Below are 16,361 nucleotides of genomic sequence, written 5' to 3' on the forward strand. Positions count from 1 at the left end.
TCACAGACATTTTGTTTCGATTAACATGCGGCGAGGGGGATCTTTAGAAAATATTGCCCTCTCTCACCCTCGTGTGCACAGCGTCATCCAGTCACAAACTAAATTATCCGCACACACAGACATACATTTACACTGTCTGTTTTCCTGGCACATGCAAGGCTTGGCTGAAAGGGCTCGACTTGGCGCCCATTGCAAGCTCGAGGCTGGAAGCTGTTGCCCGGTTTCATCTCCATGTGAGATACGCCTCAAGGCTTGCAGCCTGGCACTAAGTGTGTGCGGAGAAAGATGGCAGCTGGGAAGCATAACTCATCTTGTAACTCGTCGCTCTCGGAGTGTCGAAAGTGCCAGACTTGCTCCCTGCCTGACGATCTATTATTTACAGCCAAACTGCTGTTATTTAATTTGAAAGAACTACTGTAGAAATCAGAATACACATTTGCTTTCACTAAGAACAAATTATTTGTTCAATTCTGCCTCTCCATAATGAGCTCATTATTGTGGCATATTTAAAAGTGCCACTTTTTTACCAGCTCTGCTTTGGAATGCTGCACCACATGGTGAGGAAGTGTTTTGGTTTATAAAAAGAAAGTTTATATATGGACTTTTTGTGGAAATGGGATAAGGAGACATTGTTTCAGTGCTCTTGCCAGCACTTTATAGTCTTGTTTCCACTCTCTCAGAGGTCGCACAAGTTTTATGGCCACTAACAACACTTAATTGTCTCTCTTACTGTAACAGCTTGTTCCCAGGATTAATGAAGGCTTTTGTACACATTCCCAAACACACACATTCATTTCTATGCTGACCTTTCACAGAAACACTTTTTGTCCCCTCAGATGTAGCCATAGGAGCACCTAAAGAGGATGACTATGGAGGAGCTGTTTATATCTACCACGGGGACGCCACAGGAATCATCAGCAAATACTCCATGGTAAGAATTCATAGTGTCACACAGCAAGCCAATATCATGTAGATCTTTGTTATTTAATTTAAGTAAAGAAATACCTTTATGTGAGTCTCTTCTTGTCTCTAGTTGTAGTTTCTGTTGTTTGGCATGCTAAATTTAGATGAAAGGCATGAGTTCACCTTGTGTATCGAGCAGAAATTGAGTCGTGTGGTAAAGTCGCAGGTGGTGATGTAGCCTCGGGAATACACAGAAAGCCCACGTAGCTCTGAGTGAGGAACAAGCAGTTCCTGGTGGACTAGTGTGTGCTCACTTTACTTCTGTGATTTTTGATCAAGACGTTCAGTTGTCCTCTCAAAAACAAGAGGACCCGCTGATTTAAACCGATAAAAACACTGAATAACGCAGTTTCATGTTATGAAAAAAAAAAATAAAAAAAAATCTGTGTTTTTCCAATGCTCTCATTGCGGAGGTTTTGCTAACTATGGTGGTCAACGCGAAAACATAAATGGCCCTATGTAGAATGAGCGTTTGGTTTGCCGCTCTGGGCAACTGCAGAGACATGGCAAAACAATATGGCAATCTTCATAGACGAGGACCCACTCCCTATGTATATATAAATGGCTCGTTCTAAGGAAACGAAAATGCAAGGCTTCTTATTTTCAGGTGATTATACACTGAAGAAAACATACTTATTATATTAAATTCCATGTCTGCCAATATTTCCGTCTAAATCCTACACACTGGACCTTTAAGACGTGGGGAAACAGCTAGCCTCTATCCAAAGCTAGAACAATCCACCTACCAGCATCTCTAAAGCTCTCTTATTAACACAATTTATCTAGTTTATTTAATTAGTACTAAAACGTCAGTAATGGTGACAAGTTGTGGTTTTACAAGGAGTTGGGTGCTGTAATTATTTCCTAGCATTTAGAGGTGTTGATAGGTATAATTTCTGGACTCTGGAGTGAGCCAGACTAGCTGTTTCCCTGTGTTTCCAGTCCTAATGCTAAGCTAACGAATGTGTTATTTACTGTAAATCTATAAAACCAGCCATTATTCATCTGTGGAAAACAAACTGAGCAAAAACAAATCATACAATGTGTTCTTTTTCTCATTTTGGTGCCCATGTGTTATTTGAAGGCTGGTATTATGTGTTTTAGAAACTGTCTGGACGCAGTGTAAACCCTGGTCTGCAGATGTTTGGCCAGTCAATCTCAGGCAATGTGGACATGGATGGCAACGGATACGCAGGTAAGATCATACCAGACTAGATGAAGGCTTAAGTACGTCAGGAAAATAAGATAAAAACATCACATATGAAAGGATGAGATGATGAAATATTTGAGTTTTTGCCCTCTTGGTATTTGACTCTCAGTGTCTTGCAGTAGCAGTGCAAAGACTCGTGATAGAGGCATCTTGTTTACCGCATTCCACAGCTGACATTCAGACTCAGACAACATAACTGTTAAAGACCTCTGTGCATTGTTTTGGATCTGCAGGTGTGAAGAGTGCTGTGAGCAGATGTTGCATTGATATCCTCTTTTTGGCATTCCAAATCAATCATGTTTATGTTGTCATTGTAGATGTCACCATCGGAGCCTTCATGTCAGACAGTGTGGTGCTGCTGAGGTGAGTAACTGGGTCACTCTCTGTGACACTGCACCATTTTTTTCTACGTCTGAGTCATCTTAATGTCCAGTCTTTCCCACACTGTGTTCCTGTGTCGGTCGATGTGGTTGCAGGACCCGGCCTGTCATTACAGTGGATGTCTCCATCTTCCTGCCCGTCTCCATCAACATCTCTGTGCCGCAGTGCCACGAGGGCCAGCAGAACCTAAACTGCTTCAATGTTACTGTTTGCATGCGCTTCCGGGGAAGACAGCTGCCCGGACAGATAGGTGAGGACACATCTTAACAAGAGAAACCTCACAAAAGTTGAGGAGTAGAGAGTAAAATTAAAAAAAAAAGAAACATGCATACCACTGAGTTACAGAATGCAAAATACTTTAATCATATTTCGTTTTTGTGACTTAAGGGAATAGTTTGATATATTGGGAGTTTTGCTTAGCTTTTTAGCAGAGACTTACGAAATTGATACCGCTTGTGTCTGTGTGGAGCTAACGCAAGGAGGCAATTAACTTTGCTTAGCATAATCACTTAAAGCAGCAGCTAGCCTGGCACCCTCCAAAGAAAAAAAAACACCTACTGTCACCTCTAAAACTTAGTATTTAAGATGTTGTATCTCATGTCTTTCTTCACTGTGCACCCAGGCACAGCGGCACAAGCCTCAACATTACTGTGAATTTTGAAGGTGAATCTCAAAAGCCATAAACCGTAGTAATCATCCGTCACTGGTCTTCATCATACAGAGCATGTTTTGGTGATTTTTAGTTGTTATGATGTAAAGTTTATACTCCTTGAGCTTTTGGTGGTCATTTAAATGGAGAAAATATGTAAACATGATCATGCTGAGCAATCCTCCCCGGGCTCGGACACGGTTGTGTGGTTAACTTTTGGCCCGCAGCGGACTGCCAGCGCATTTGGCTGATGCTTTACCCTTCAGCCCTTGCTAACTGACTCTTGGGTGCGGTGCCTGTTGAGTGCTGAGGTGCAGTCCTGTTTCAGTGTTTGGGTGTGGTCATTCACTGCCCACCCCAGGGGAGCAGGAGCCCTGTCGTTATGTAATGACTACGTCCTGGCTTGCAGCAATAAAGCCTCTCTGTTTAGCCGTCTGGCAAAAACTATGGAAAGTGTAGCACTATGTGTTTGGTGACTCCCTTAATGAAACCTTCCTTTGCCTCCTCTGGAGTGAGCCCATGGCGTTCCCTCTGTTGGATGGAGGAAACAGTAGGCTATGGTGCGACAGGGGTGTGTTTGCCACCCTTCCCACTGTTTTACCAGTGTAACACCCTCTTGAAGCAATTACTCCAGACTGAGGCTGATTCATTCAGAGGAATGGGTTTTAAATGACCAGAGGCCCATATATGGTTTTCCTGGAAATATTGCTAATGTTTACTTCATGCGTATGATTTCTCAATTCTAAATAAATTTAAAGCTGTTTTGCATCTTAATGACACTATGGCCAGGGGTGGAACCAGCAGGAATGTTGTTATTGAAATATTTTCTCTCACAGTAATACTGGTTCAGCCCCACCAGCAGGAAAATGACTTCCCTTTTTATATCAAGTCATGTCTGCTCACCTTAAAGGGATAGTTCACCAAAAAAAAAAATCCAAAATACAGATTTTTCTCTTACTTGTAGTGCTATTTATTAGTCTAGATTCTTTTGGTGTGAGTTGAAGAGTGTTGGAGATATTAGCTGTAGAGATGTCTGCCTTCTGTCTAATATTATAACACTAGATGGCACTCGGTTTTTAGTGCTCAAAGCACCAAAAAAATACATGTGAAAGACTCAACAGCAATGTCTCTTTCCAGAAATCATGACCTGGTTACTCAAGAGAGTCCACAGACCTTGTTGTGAGCAGTTTCATGTAGGAACTATTTTCTTTCTACTGAACTACACCCGCTAACCGTTATAACTCAGCCAAGGTGGACGCCATTAATATTTACATCTCAGGTTGTCACAAGCACAAGACTCGTTCACGAGTACATGTGTGCCTTCTCCTGTGTAATAAGGTTGGTGGGTGTAGTTCGGTATAAAGAAAATAGTTCCTACATGAAACTGCAAACAACAAGTTCTGTGCATTATCTTGAGTAACTGGGTACAAGCCGAGTGCTATCTAGTTCCACTATTTTCGAAAGAGGGCAGACATCTTTATAGCGAATATCTCCAACAGTCAGCAACAACTTTTCAATTTTGAGGTGAAATATGCTTTAAAACTATAAAAAATATCTGCACAAGAGAGTTATTTTCATGTATAAATTCAGTTTGAGCGAATGTATAATTTAGCTGTCTGTCTTGGCTTGTGAATGAATCTAATCTGATTTCCGATTGTCTGACGCCAAGGTTAAGTCAGTGTTCCTCACAGTAGCAAACCTATAGGCAATTACATTAAATGCATTGAGATTAGCACTGTTTTCATAACACACTGTGGAACAAAGGACTCTTGTTAAGTGAAAGTAATATCAGATGATTTGACCAAGAAATGTCAAACATGTTCCCATCTTCCCTCTACATTCATTTCACTGCAATAAGCCATAATTCATCTTTAACCATGACTTGATGGCAGTTACCAAAAAACCAAACCCTGCATACTTGAAGCGTTTCTCAAAATTAACTTTACTCTAACGACCATCACTGTCAGTTCATCTTTTGTGCAACCACTTCTCTGTCTCTTCTCAGAGTTGCTGTACAACTTGACAGCTGATGTGGATAAGCGACAGAAGAGCCAGCCCTCGCGGGTCTACTTCACTCAGAGTGGATCTCAGATCAGCCAGATGAGTCAGCAGCTCAGCTTGGACATCAACAGGGAAGAGTGCCAACGCTACACCGCCTACGTTAAGGTAAGGTTGGACTTTCTGGTCTCAGTGCTGGCTGTGTTTGCGCTGGGTTGTCCATGTGCTGCTCATGTCCTCGGCTGATCTCTCTGCTGCTTTCACATAACCTTGAGCTCTCTCACCCCGCAATGCTGATGTGTGATATGAGTTATTTGCTTATGTGGTCTGTTTTTATTTCTTATCTGTTTATGTGGCTTTTGGTGGGAGCATCAAAGACCATGCGCTTCCAGCTGAAATGTTTACACAAAACAAAACAAGAGGAAAATTAAAATGTCAAGATAAATTAAAGGCCATCCCATATCCCATGGCGTAGGAGCAGTGGCTGCTGTGGCTGGAGGCTACGGATCAGCAGGCATCTGCTGGGAAGCTCTTTGTGACATCCTGCTGAGTTAGGTTAAAGGTAACAGTCAGACACTTGATGATTCGTGAAACCATGCTGCTCAAGTGTGCGTCTGCAGAAACTGACAGAAACAGGAAACAGAGTCTTCTTTGTCATTGCATAGTCCCTCTATTGTGTTACCCTGTGATTTAGCCGTGCAGCCTCACAGAGGGTCCTCGTCCTAAGGGCATCATCCATGTTTCACCTCCGCTAATACGGAGGCCCACTACAGGCCTGTCAATTTCACTGGCATTCTTAACTGTGCTCTCCAGGCGCTTTCACCGTGGGAGGCTGAGCTGCTGACAGAGGGGGGCTGTCATTACCACGCCTGCCTGTCTTCCTTCAGCCATTCACACCATAATGACTGTACATCACACAGAGCAGTCGCAGCATCAAGCTCCCTTTATTCATCGCAACATACACATCACAGTTGTCAAGGTTTATTCATTAAAGTCTGGCGTGTGTTTACCCAGGCTCTTCAATAAACCTGGACAGAGGAATCTAACATTTCAAATTTAATTTTCACCTCCATGCATTTAAGTTTCTACACACAGAACATTAACAGGAGGGTAAGTCATGTAAAGTAATGTTTCTGCCTAAAGTAAATCGGACATTTCAACACTTGAACCAAACATCTTTTGGTTTGTGGGTGGGCGAGTGAATTATCACTCAGTCGTAGCTCGTAGCTGCCACATATCTGTGGCATCTCTCTGGCTGTGAGATAAACACACTTATACTTTAAGTGCCATCCATCAGGCCAGATGTTACTTCAGGGGTGAGCTGTAGTTTGCAGCTTAAAGCACTAATGTTGCTGCATGAATTAACACTTTGATGTTGTTAAAGGAATCTTTTTTGGGAAATTTGGGGTAAAATTGTTGAGGTTTTACAAGGGGTTATAACATTCAGACTTGGCCCCTCTTCTGCCTATGCTGCTTGTATGTACACTGCAAGCTACTCTTGTAAGGCCATTAATATACTTGCTGCAAACAACGCGACCGCGTCATGGCTGCCATGCATGATCTGTGTTCGTTCGATGCATCGGCTGCACATCTAAACGCAAGGTACTGAATGTGCACGAGATGCAATATTGACCTGACTGCTAGAGGCATTCATGCGAATGAACATAGTAACCGTGAGATCCGACCAGACGGAGTCGCTGTCGGAGCAATGGCGGAAACTTTTGAAGAGAGACTGACAGACCTGGTGCGGAACTACCTGCATCTCTATGATGTTTCCACGCCGTTACATAGTGACATAGTTCTTCTTCCTCATCAAGCATATCAAGGGCATCCATGTTTGTTTACAATACCCGGCATGCACTACCAATTATATTTCTGTTGTCTGCCCCAAGTGGAGACCGCCAGTATTGTGCGTTTTGGCTGCGTAGTGCTGCAGCAAGTATATACACAGACACGGTGCATTGTGTGCGCGTACGTTCAAGCGGCAAGTCTATTACGGCCCTAAGAATGTTACATTTGTTGTAATGGAAAAGATGATACTTTAGCAAGCTAACTAAGCTAACCACCGACACCTACCTGCCCAACAGAAAACAGGCCAACTCTCCATCCTCTCCTCAAGTAGTGAAAGTGAAAGTTAAAGCAAACTCTAGATCCACTCTCATTTTGGTGAGTTTTGTTGGCTTCGTGGCTTGGTTTGCATGGGGGTTTTGTTTTCAGTGCCGTGTCCGCAGTTTTCATAGCTTCCTCTTGGACTCATGATGCGTACGGTCTGGTTGCTACTTTTTTTAAAAAGTCCCGACCTCGCCTGTGCGCTGTTAGTAGCTGGAGGCTATACACTAAGAAACATCCCAAACACAGCAAAGTAAGACAATGCAGGCAGGGAGCAGGGTCTCTGCAGGTAAATACACTGCCATACACTTCTAGTGGGTCAGAAGTTATGGTTAAGGGGAATAAACTTTGTACGAGTTTATACATTGTTTTTGAGGTCAAACCCGTGTAGTATATATTCAAAGCCCCTCTCCCACTGGACAAATAACGCACTAACATCTGGCTTTTTTCTTTAATGGTAAATGTTGCAACTGGCATTCAGTCCCAGGACAAATGACTCTGAATTAGTCACAGGTATGTGTTGGCTCCAGCTCCGATTGGCTGTGATTGGCAATGATGTAATTACACCCGGGTGGAGGTGTAAACTTTCACCCCCTTTCCAGCAAATGCAATGACGCACCACCACAAATGCGGTCCGCCGCCGTCCAAGCAGCACCCAGACATTGTTCCAAATTAGTCAGCACCAAGTTTGAAAAAGAGACTGAATAAGTCATAGATATAAAAAAGAAGTAACCGCTATAACATTTTCACTGACCTTCATGCTGCTTTCTACTGTTTACAAACCTGTTGGTGGGCATGTTTGCGACATTGAATGTAGCACGTCAATGCACAAAAGACAAAATCAGACAGGCATACTCATCTACTGCAGAGCCATGTACTAGGCTCTGGTCTACTGGCAACAGGAAAGAAGCCTATCACTTATTTTTAGCATGTTTTCCTGCATTTAAGAAACCCGCATATTGGCACTAACTTTGGTGGAACAAGGGTATAAGTGATTAGTAAGTGGATTTAATTACCCTGAGACAAATCCAGACTGGTTGTTTCCCTCTGTTTCCATTATGATCAGCTAAATTTACCCTCTCTTGGTATCAATCTTTTCATCTTATTCTCAGGGAAAACAAGGGAATTGTGAAGTGTGTTTCCCAAAATGTCAAAATATCCTTTAATCGACAGTAAATGTTTCCATTTACAGATGACGCAGATGTCACTACATCTTCCCGTCTGTATTAGTATTTGGCTTGGCTCAAATGAGGTGTGAAGTGTGGCATGGTTGCCACTCTAGCTGTGTGGATTATTATTTTTCTCTACATGTGGCCACAAATTCCACCTGCTCAGCAGCAGAAAGCAGAGGTGAGATTCCTCAAGTTACCAAAGCCTAAAGAGCCACACAGGACGGTAAAGGTGTGGTGCCCGTAATTACAACTTTCCTAAACTGTTTAGAGGTAGAATTACCTTAGGTATATATGAAAAGTAAAGGGGAGGAAGATTAAGACCTTGCATGATAACTGTCTGCCATAACGTGTTTGTCCTAAACTTGAGGGAAGAGCTCAAGAATCACCATAATCAGAGGTGATCTGGCTCCACTCTCAGAGATGAGTCTAGTCTGCTTGACCAATCGCATCATTTATCTTCCTCATGTGTCTGCCCACATGAGCCAGTCCTCCCATTCCCCAGAAGAGGTATGCTAATGGAAACCAGCTGGTTGCCCAACTGCATCCTCAAGGGTAGGGTGAGGGGATCGTGCACCCCCGCCCCACCCCTCTCGTAGCTAAAACATACAGTGAAAACACAGGAATGAGGCTGGCGTCACAGCAGGGCGCTGGGCTGCTGTTGTGTCAACTGGAGCTGCATGCTGGCGCTGCTGATGGAAAACCCTCACGTCAGGGTTGATTGCTCAAGCCCTGATGCATGAGGGCCGGTGGAAGCAGGCCATGAGCTATTCTGAGCCACTCTCACGTTTGTAACTACACTGACCATCTGTCGACCCCGTTTGTTGACTTTATAAATTGTATAAACACTTTTCAAGAACCTCAGTTAACAGCTAAACTTAATAGAGCGCTGTTAAAGTGGTATTTGTTCTACATAGTGTACTGTACATGCAGCAACAGGACTGGAACAGACATGCTCAATTTTCACCATCTGAAATCAAGTAAAAAGCTGGACGGGCCACTCAGTAAATCATGTAGTGTTGAGAACACAAGGGCATAACTGGAGTTATCCAGAGAGCACAGAGTACAGAAGCTAATAGTTCAAGCTCTTACTTTTTTCAAGAGTAATTCCTCCTGAAATTATGCAAGTCTTTCATGTTGATCATGTTAAACATGTTTTCATTGGCATCGACGAACAGCATACCACCCCTCCAGGTGGTCTTTGTTTGGTTATTTTTAGCTAAATAAACTCCATGCAGCCTTTTACTTGAGTTGTACCTCAGATTTAGGAAGGAAAAACAGTTCCTCGCAGTGACGGCTGATGAATGATTAGAGTTCAGATGACCAGAGGTGCTGTGTGCGTGAGATGGCAGTGAGTCATTTAACAAGAGAGCCCCTGACTTTCAGCGGGAATTTATCAGTCTGATGTGTTGCATTAGGAAATATTGCATTTTATCCTCCTGGGCTATCATAGTGCCTCTCCTTGTAGTGAAATAGCTCGAAGGTTTTGAGTATTATTCATGTATAACCGGATGCCTCAGCTATTAAACTTTATTATAGTGGAGTCAAGGACAGAAAACTGGTGCAGTGCAAATATTTATGAGACAAGTAATTGACTTTCTATGTAGACATACTCAATTTCTGCATCCAACATATGTGGCATGGGTGCGATAAGGAGCGCACACAGTAGTTGGAGGACTGGCATGTTTAAGAGTCACCATGGCGGTCATTAAGACATTTTACTTCTCTGAGTCTACAGCTCTGTGAGGCTGTAAATACTAACATCAGCACGCTAAGATGCTTACAGTATGGATGTATAAAGAGAACTGGATATAGTGTAGGAGGAGGGGCCCCGTATAGAAAGTTGTTCAGTGACATTTGAAGCCAAAAAAAGTTTAACAGCAGCATATTTAATTACCCAGAGTAGGTGCAATTGAGACTTCCACCAGCCGAGCCAGCTGCTTCCAGTTTAGCGCTCCGCTAACTTATGGAACAGATAATTGTGGATAAAACGGATAACATGATTCAGTCGCGTGGCTATTCTAGACTTTCCAGATGTTATTGGACTGGATTATCAAACGATGTATTTCGCAGGGGTTATGGATGCTCAATAAAATCCTTTACTGATTTACAGATGTCTCTTCTACAAAGTAATTCCATGGGAAATGTCTTTTTGGACCACAGGGCATCGAGTGACGGATATAATTACACTGTTTGGCCTCTAGGAAAATCAGCCTTAAAGGAAATGACCACTTAAGAATGAAAATACAGACAGTATTTACTCATCCTCATGCCGACAAGAGGTCCAGTGTAGTTTTTTAATCCACAAAACTCGTTCGGGGTATCGGAGGATAACAGCTAGCAGGCGCGTAGGCGTGCTGTGTTTACATGGCAACTCGCGCTAGACTCGAGAACGTTCAGAGATGTTCTTGTTCTCGAGTCTCGCGAGTTGCAGGCTAACTGACCATGGTGAGAAATTATGCTATAAAAGTGGAGTAAATTATGTCATGCTGCAGCTCCAGGGCACTTGGATTACGACGGACGAGCCGTTCTGACGTTTTTGAAATGCATTAGTGGAGTTTTATTACATTTTCAAAATGATTTTGGACGTGGGTTCCATGCACTTTAAGTGTATGGAAAAATCCAGCAAGCTGTTATCTCTGATACCCCGAACGAGTTTTGTGGATTAAAAAACTACACTGGACTTCTTGTCGGCATGAGGGTCAGTAAGTACTGTCTGTATTTTCATTCTAAAATGGTCATTTCCTTTAAAGTCCGGCTCATTTTCTGGGGTTCTGGCTCACAGTGATAATACTGACGAGCTGATGTTCAGCGGGTTTCATGTTAACTATGCTCATTATCTTAGTTTAGCATATGAGCATGCTAATATTTACTAATTAGCACTTAACAAAGTACAGCTGAGGCTGATGGGATTGTCACTGGTTTTGCATGAATTTGGTCATAAACCAGTAGTATTGGATACATTAAAATCAGTGATGGCACAAAATGAAAAGTTTAAGTCTCACCCATAGATATTAAGTGCAACTAGGTCCGACCAAATATCTGTTTGGTTATTGTTATTGTTGATATTGCAGCAGTACTATAGAGTTGACTATTGGTGCTCTCACAAAATATTTACACCATGAGATTTTTGATAAACGATAACGTGGGTGAGGGCAAATAACAGAACAGCTATAAAAGTCTGGTAAGTTAAGAAAATTACATCAGTTGACTTGAATGCAGCCTTTAAAACCAGGAAAAGACAACATTTACAATATTACCATATCCAAAATCTAATATCTAGTCTCATATCATGATGTCAGTATAATATTGATATATTGGTACAGCCCTGAATGCCACAGGCAAATGCTAACATTACACTGTAGCGTATGTCTTATTATAAACTATAAAGCATTCATCATTCATTGTGTCACTTAGTATTTGGTTGGAGGCTGGCTTTTACTGCTCACTTGGCTTTGATTTATTGCTTATCTCAGTAAACACATTAAACCATTCCTTTGTCCTGCATTTCTTCTGTGATCTATACAGCTCATGGTATGTTTACATTTTTGGTAGTTTACTCATCGTGTATTAACCCCCGCAGTCCCATCACAGTGCACTGCACGTGAGCCTTGAAATCATGCCAAGAACCAATTCCATTTGTGGCCATGAGTGGTATTGTATAGATGCATCGCCGTCTCCAAGGAGGAGCTAAAATAGGCATTTAAAGCCCTGCCTGTAACAGTTGTCTGTTTAATTTAGCTCGTAAAGTATCCTGCTCACCCCCCCCCCCCCCCCCCCCCACCTCTTTCCTCTGGCCTATATTCCACTGTGCCCTATATCTTATGTCCCACTAACATTTGCTCGGCACCACCGGAGTATTTAAAGATCCACCAAACATTATTCTGATGACTGCTGCTGTTAGTGAGGCATCTACGAGATGAACATTTATCTGTCAAAGCTAAAAGCACTGAGCAAATCAACAGTCTCTTGTGACTGAATGGAAAACTAGAGACATGCTGGATTTGAGCGATGCACTGCAATGATGATGGTCTATGAAGTTACAGACGGAACCGGGTTCTCTGCATCATTACCTCTGCAAATGCAATAGAAAGGAGCTAATGCTTTAACCTGCCTGTGTGTCTGCTTGTTAACATCGCGCTGCACCTCATTCATGTCTCATTTGGTGGACAGATCCATGCTTTACTTTGTTAGAAGTCGAAGCCGGAAAGACAACAACCAACACAAACTGCAGCTTTACTAGATAGAGAATAAATCCAGGTTATTTTTGGAAGTTTGTGGTCTGGTGCGTCTTATCAGGTTCATTTATGTGGTGTTAGCTCTACTTGTGCTGCCTGCATCCACAAATGACTTCTAGAGTTAGGCTCTCGTAAATGGTAAAGTCAAAGTAGTCTGTGGCAGAGCTAGAACTATTTTTCATCTATTCATAAGTGGTTAATCCTAAACAATTTTGATAGCCAATTAATGGTTGAAGTTATTTTTAGCTGCAATCAGCAACTCTATAGCTGGCTGGCTGTATGGATTGGTTGGTCGGTCCACAAGAATTTCCCCACCCTTTGGCAGCCATAGACCTATGAGGGTGATATTTGGCACGGAGGTCAAGTGTGTGCATGAAGGTGTGTGTTTGTGTTCATGCCAGTTGGCTAAAGGGTGGCGGGGCCAGAGGGGGCAATGGTAACAGCCAACTGCTAAAAGGTGCATAACCATGAATTCTCAGGCTTGCACTTGAAGATTTTGCAGAAAGACTGGAGAAACTGTTCATGCCAGTTGGCTTAGCTATAGCAAATTCATGCTTGTTTAAGCAAAAATGCCAAAAATTCACCAAATGCAGCTTCTCAATTGTGGACATTTGTGTGTTTTCTCAGTCTTCAGTGATAGTAAACCTTTGGGTTTTGGACAGTTGGTCAGTCAAATGCAGGGATATGAATTTGTCAACTTTTGCTCTGGGAAAATATGAGGGTAATTTTTGACAATTTTCTAAAACTTTGTAGCTCAATAATCATTAATCAAATAAATAAAAAATAAAGCATCACATTTCCAGTTTTGCAATAAAATAATTTGGTAAGAAGGTTTTTCTAGTTGCTTTGTGTTAATGTATATAGTGCCAAACAGGAAGTGTTCTTTTCAAGACGGTGTATTAAACTTTTTTTGGGATTGACAACTTACCTGACAGTATTTGATCCGCAGTGAAATCCACAAATCTGAGATCCTCCAAAGAAGTCAAAACAAATGTGAAAAAATCATTCATGCTACAACTGTCTGACCTAAGACTGCTCTCAACAGATAAACAGGAAGCCCTTGAGAATAAAGCAAAACAGGAGTTCCTGTCGCTGCATCTTAAAGAATCTCCACTAAGACAAAGTCCCTCAGCACTATCTGGCACATGGAAACCCACATTGGGGCCGCTGCCACACTGCCTGCTTTGTTTGCCTCTTTACAGTTCAACAGAAATGTGCAATTCCCTTGATGCCGTTCCCCCGGTTTCATTTACCTCAGGCCAAGAGAGCTGATACAATGAAAGTATATAGCAGGAAGGTAATCATATCCAGCTGTCTTCTGTTACACATGGCAGCAAGTCTATTTATAAAGAATATAATGAAAAAAAAGATAAAATATACGAGCAGTGCACTGCGATAATAAATCCAATGGAAAATGTCATAGACACTGTCACATGAATAAGTTCAGCTGAACGCTTTGTCTGACAGTATTTGTGTTAATACCATTTACTGGATACTAAAGAAGAGCTATTCAGGTTAATTTTAGTGCAGGGTAATATTTTGGTCAGGATTTCCCTACATGGTCGTGCCAGAGTGAACATTAAACAGTTCTTCTCCAGGCTTGTTTTGGGAGTGCACAGCCAGCAGACTTTGTTACAGTAAAACAAGTCCGATTTCTCATGGAGTTCCTCTCATGCATGTGAACTGAAAATTTAAGTGAGGTATTATTTTTGGTATGGCTGCTCATTAGACCCACTCTGTGTTGTTGCCATAGTAAATCCATCGTTGCTACTCATATCAAGACCGACCAAAGGTTGGGCAGATTTGATGATTTGTTGATTTTGGCAGCTAAGCATGCTGGGCAAATGTTTTCCGCAGTCTTTTGGCCGCTTTGCTGCCACACGATGCCACCGCAAAGGCAACGTAATGGGTGGCCAAGTCTGACCACAATGAGAGAGTTTCTCTTGCCATGTTTCCCACTTCCACTGCAGAGGAAACATATATGTGAGTTCAGTGTGCGGATCAGATGGTCGTAAGTATGATGGGGCCTCTGCTTCGCCACACCAGGATAAGACAAAAGGCTGTGATTACGTCATCACTTGGCATCGTCACGGCGCTTCCTTAACAACCTGGCTGCGACCCCGTTATCATTTCCCTCTGCTTGACCCATTTGTTAATATTAGAGTATATTCCTGATGTAGTGGCGTCAACATCAAACTCTGCTTCCTGCATATACAGGCAACATCCGCCACAAAGGAAGTGGAGCAAATATACACACAAGACATGTTGTTTATGTTAGGCGGAGACTGTAACCTGCCCCTCATCAGGTGAATTTGACAAATTCATGTTGGCGTGCTGCAGTTTTATCAGGGCTTTGTCTAAAAACAATGGCTTCAACAATAACAGTGAGGTAAAAGTGCCCCAGAATTTGTGCACAGTGACGAAATCAGCTGCAGGAAGCATCTGGAGACCCCCTCTATCACCAGGATGGAACACACTCAAACACACAAACATCACTGAACACCGTTTCAAAAGCGGCACATTTTGAGCTGCTCCTCCCTGCCGGTATCTCATCCATCGGCGGGTTGACTTCTCCTCATATTGAAATAGCAACTTCAAACAAAAGAATGCAACTACAGTGTAGTATTGTTTCAACTGTCAGGACATGATGCACAAATCTGCAACTGTCAGCTTTATTACAGAATCTTCATTCTTTTAGAAAATGTACTGTACTTCTCACATTAATTACATCAGATAACGAGCTTCCTGTTTATGCATGAAGAGGGTTTATCAGGATGTCAAGGGGAGTTAATCTCTCCGTGACAGGAAGTCTTCAGATGCTTGTTGTGTTTTTCTAAACAGCAGCAAAATTCCGAAATAGAACTATGAAACTCATAGTGAGATGAGTTTATGAGTACAACCCAGTTAAACACTGCGCCTCAAGTCTCTACCCATTTGCTACAGTACCTGACACACAATATTTACCCTTTTCCGTTTTATTGAGTGAGCAAGGAAGTGATTCGTACACGAATATTATCTCAGATGGCTGGAAGCATTCTTCTAGAGTGGACCCAAATGTTCGAATCAATCATTGCCACGATAATCAACGTCAGCAATCAGCATTTTATATAATCATATCATCAGACAGTGACATTTTAACCTAATGATTGATATGTGAGTCCAACTCGTTCTCATCTAATCTCAGTCACTAGCAGTCCAGCTTGACAGTTTGACCACTCTTGACAGGCTTACAGATACGTCAGCAAGATGTCAAATACGTCAAGTGTCTGGAATAGTTTCAACTTTTGTGAAGATGACCCTTAAAGTCAAGTGGCAGGTATACCAAAGAAAAAAGGTACGCCATAACTCCACAAGGAGCCTGGCAAATCACCTGAAAACTTTAATCAACAGCTCAGCCGTCTTGCAGAGTATTATTTTTTTATTTTTATTTATTTATTTTTTTTATAATTGTTATTTTCAGTGCATCAACTGATGTCCTTGTCTCTCAGACCCCACCTCTGCCCCCTTGAAGCTTTGCACATATTTCTTACTGAAGCTTCCCAGAAACTGATATTTGGGACATCCCTAAATTCTTCTTCTCTTTCTTCTTATTATTAGTGGTGATAGTAGTGTCAGTATTATTCCCATTATTGGCCAAAACATAT

The 16,361-nt window shown here is 42.2% G+C and overlaps 1 protein-coding gene across 1 annotated transcript in view; it reads left to right on the forward strand.

The window, feature by feature from the left end:
- itga9 (integrin, alpha 9) overlaps positions 1-16,361 on the forward strand; it is a 64,902-nt gene that overhangs the window by 13,056 nt on the left and 35,485 nt on the right. The window contains exons 11-15 of the mRNA XM_033613566.2: positions 837-931; positions 2,068-2,158; positions 2,491-2,536; positions 2,650-2,804; positions 5,209-5,369. Coding sequence (XP_033469457.2) covers positions 837-931; positions 2,068-2,158; positions 2,491-2,536; positions 2,650-2,804; positions 5,209-5,369 — 548 coding nt within the window. The remainder of the gene's footprint in view (positions 1-836; positions 932-2,067; positions 2,159-2,490; positions 2,537-2,649; positions 2,805-5,208; positions 5,370-16,361) is intronic.

This window comes from Epinephelus lanceolatus, chromosome 17 (assembly GCF_041903045.1).
Source record: "Epinephelus lanceolatus isolate andai-2023 chromosome 17, ASM4190304v1, whole genome shotgun sequence".
NCBI lineage: Eukaryota > Metazoa > Chordata > Actinopteri > Perciformes > Serranidae > Epinephelus > Epinephelus lanceolatus.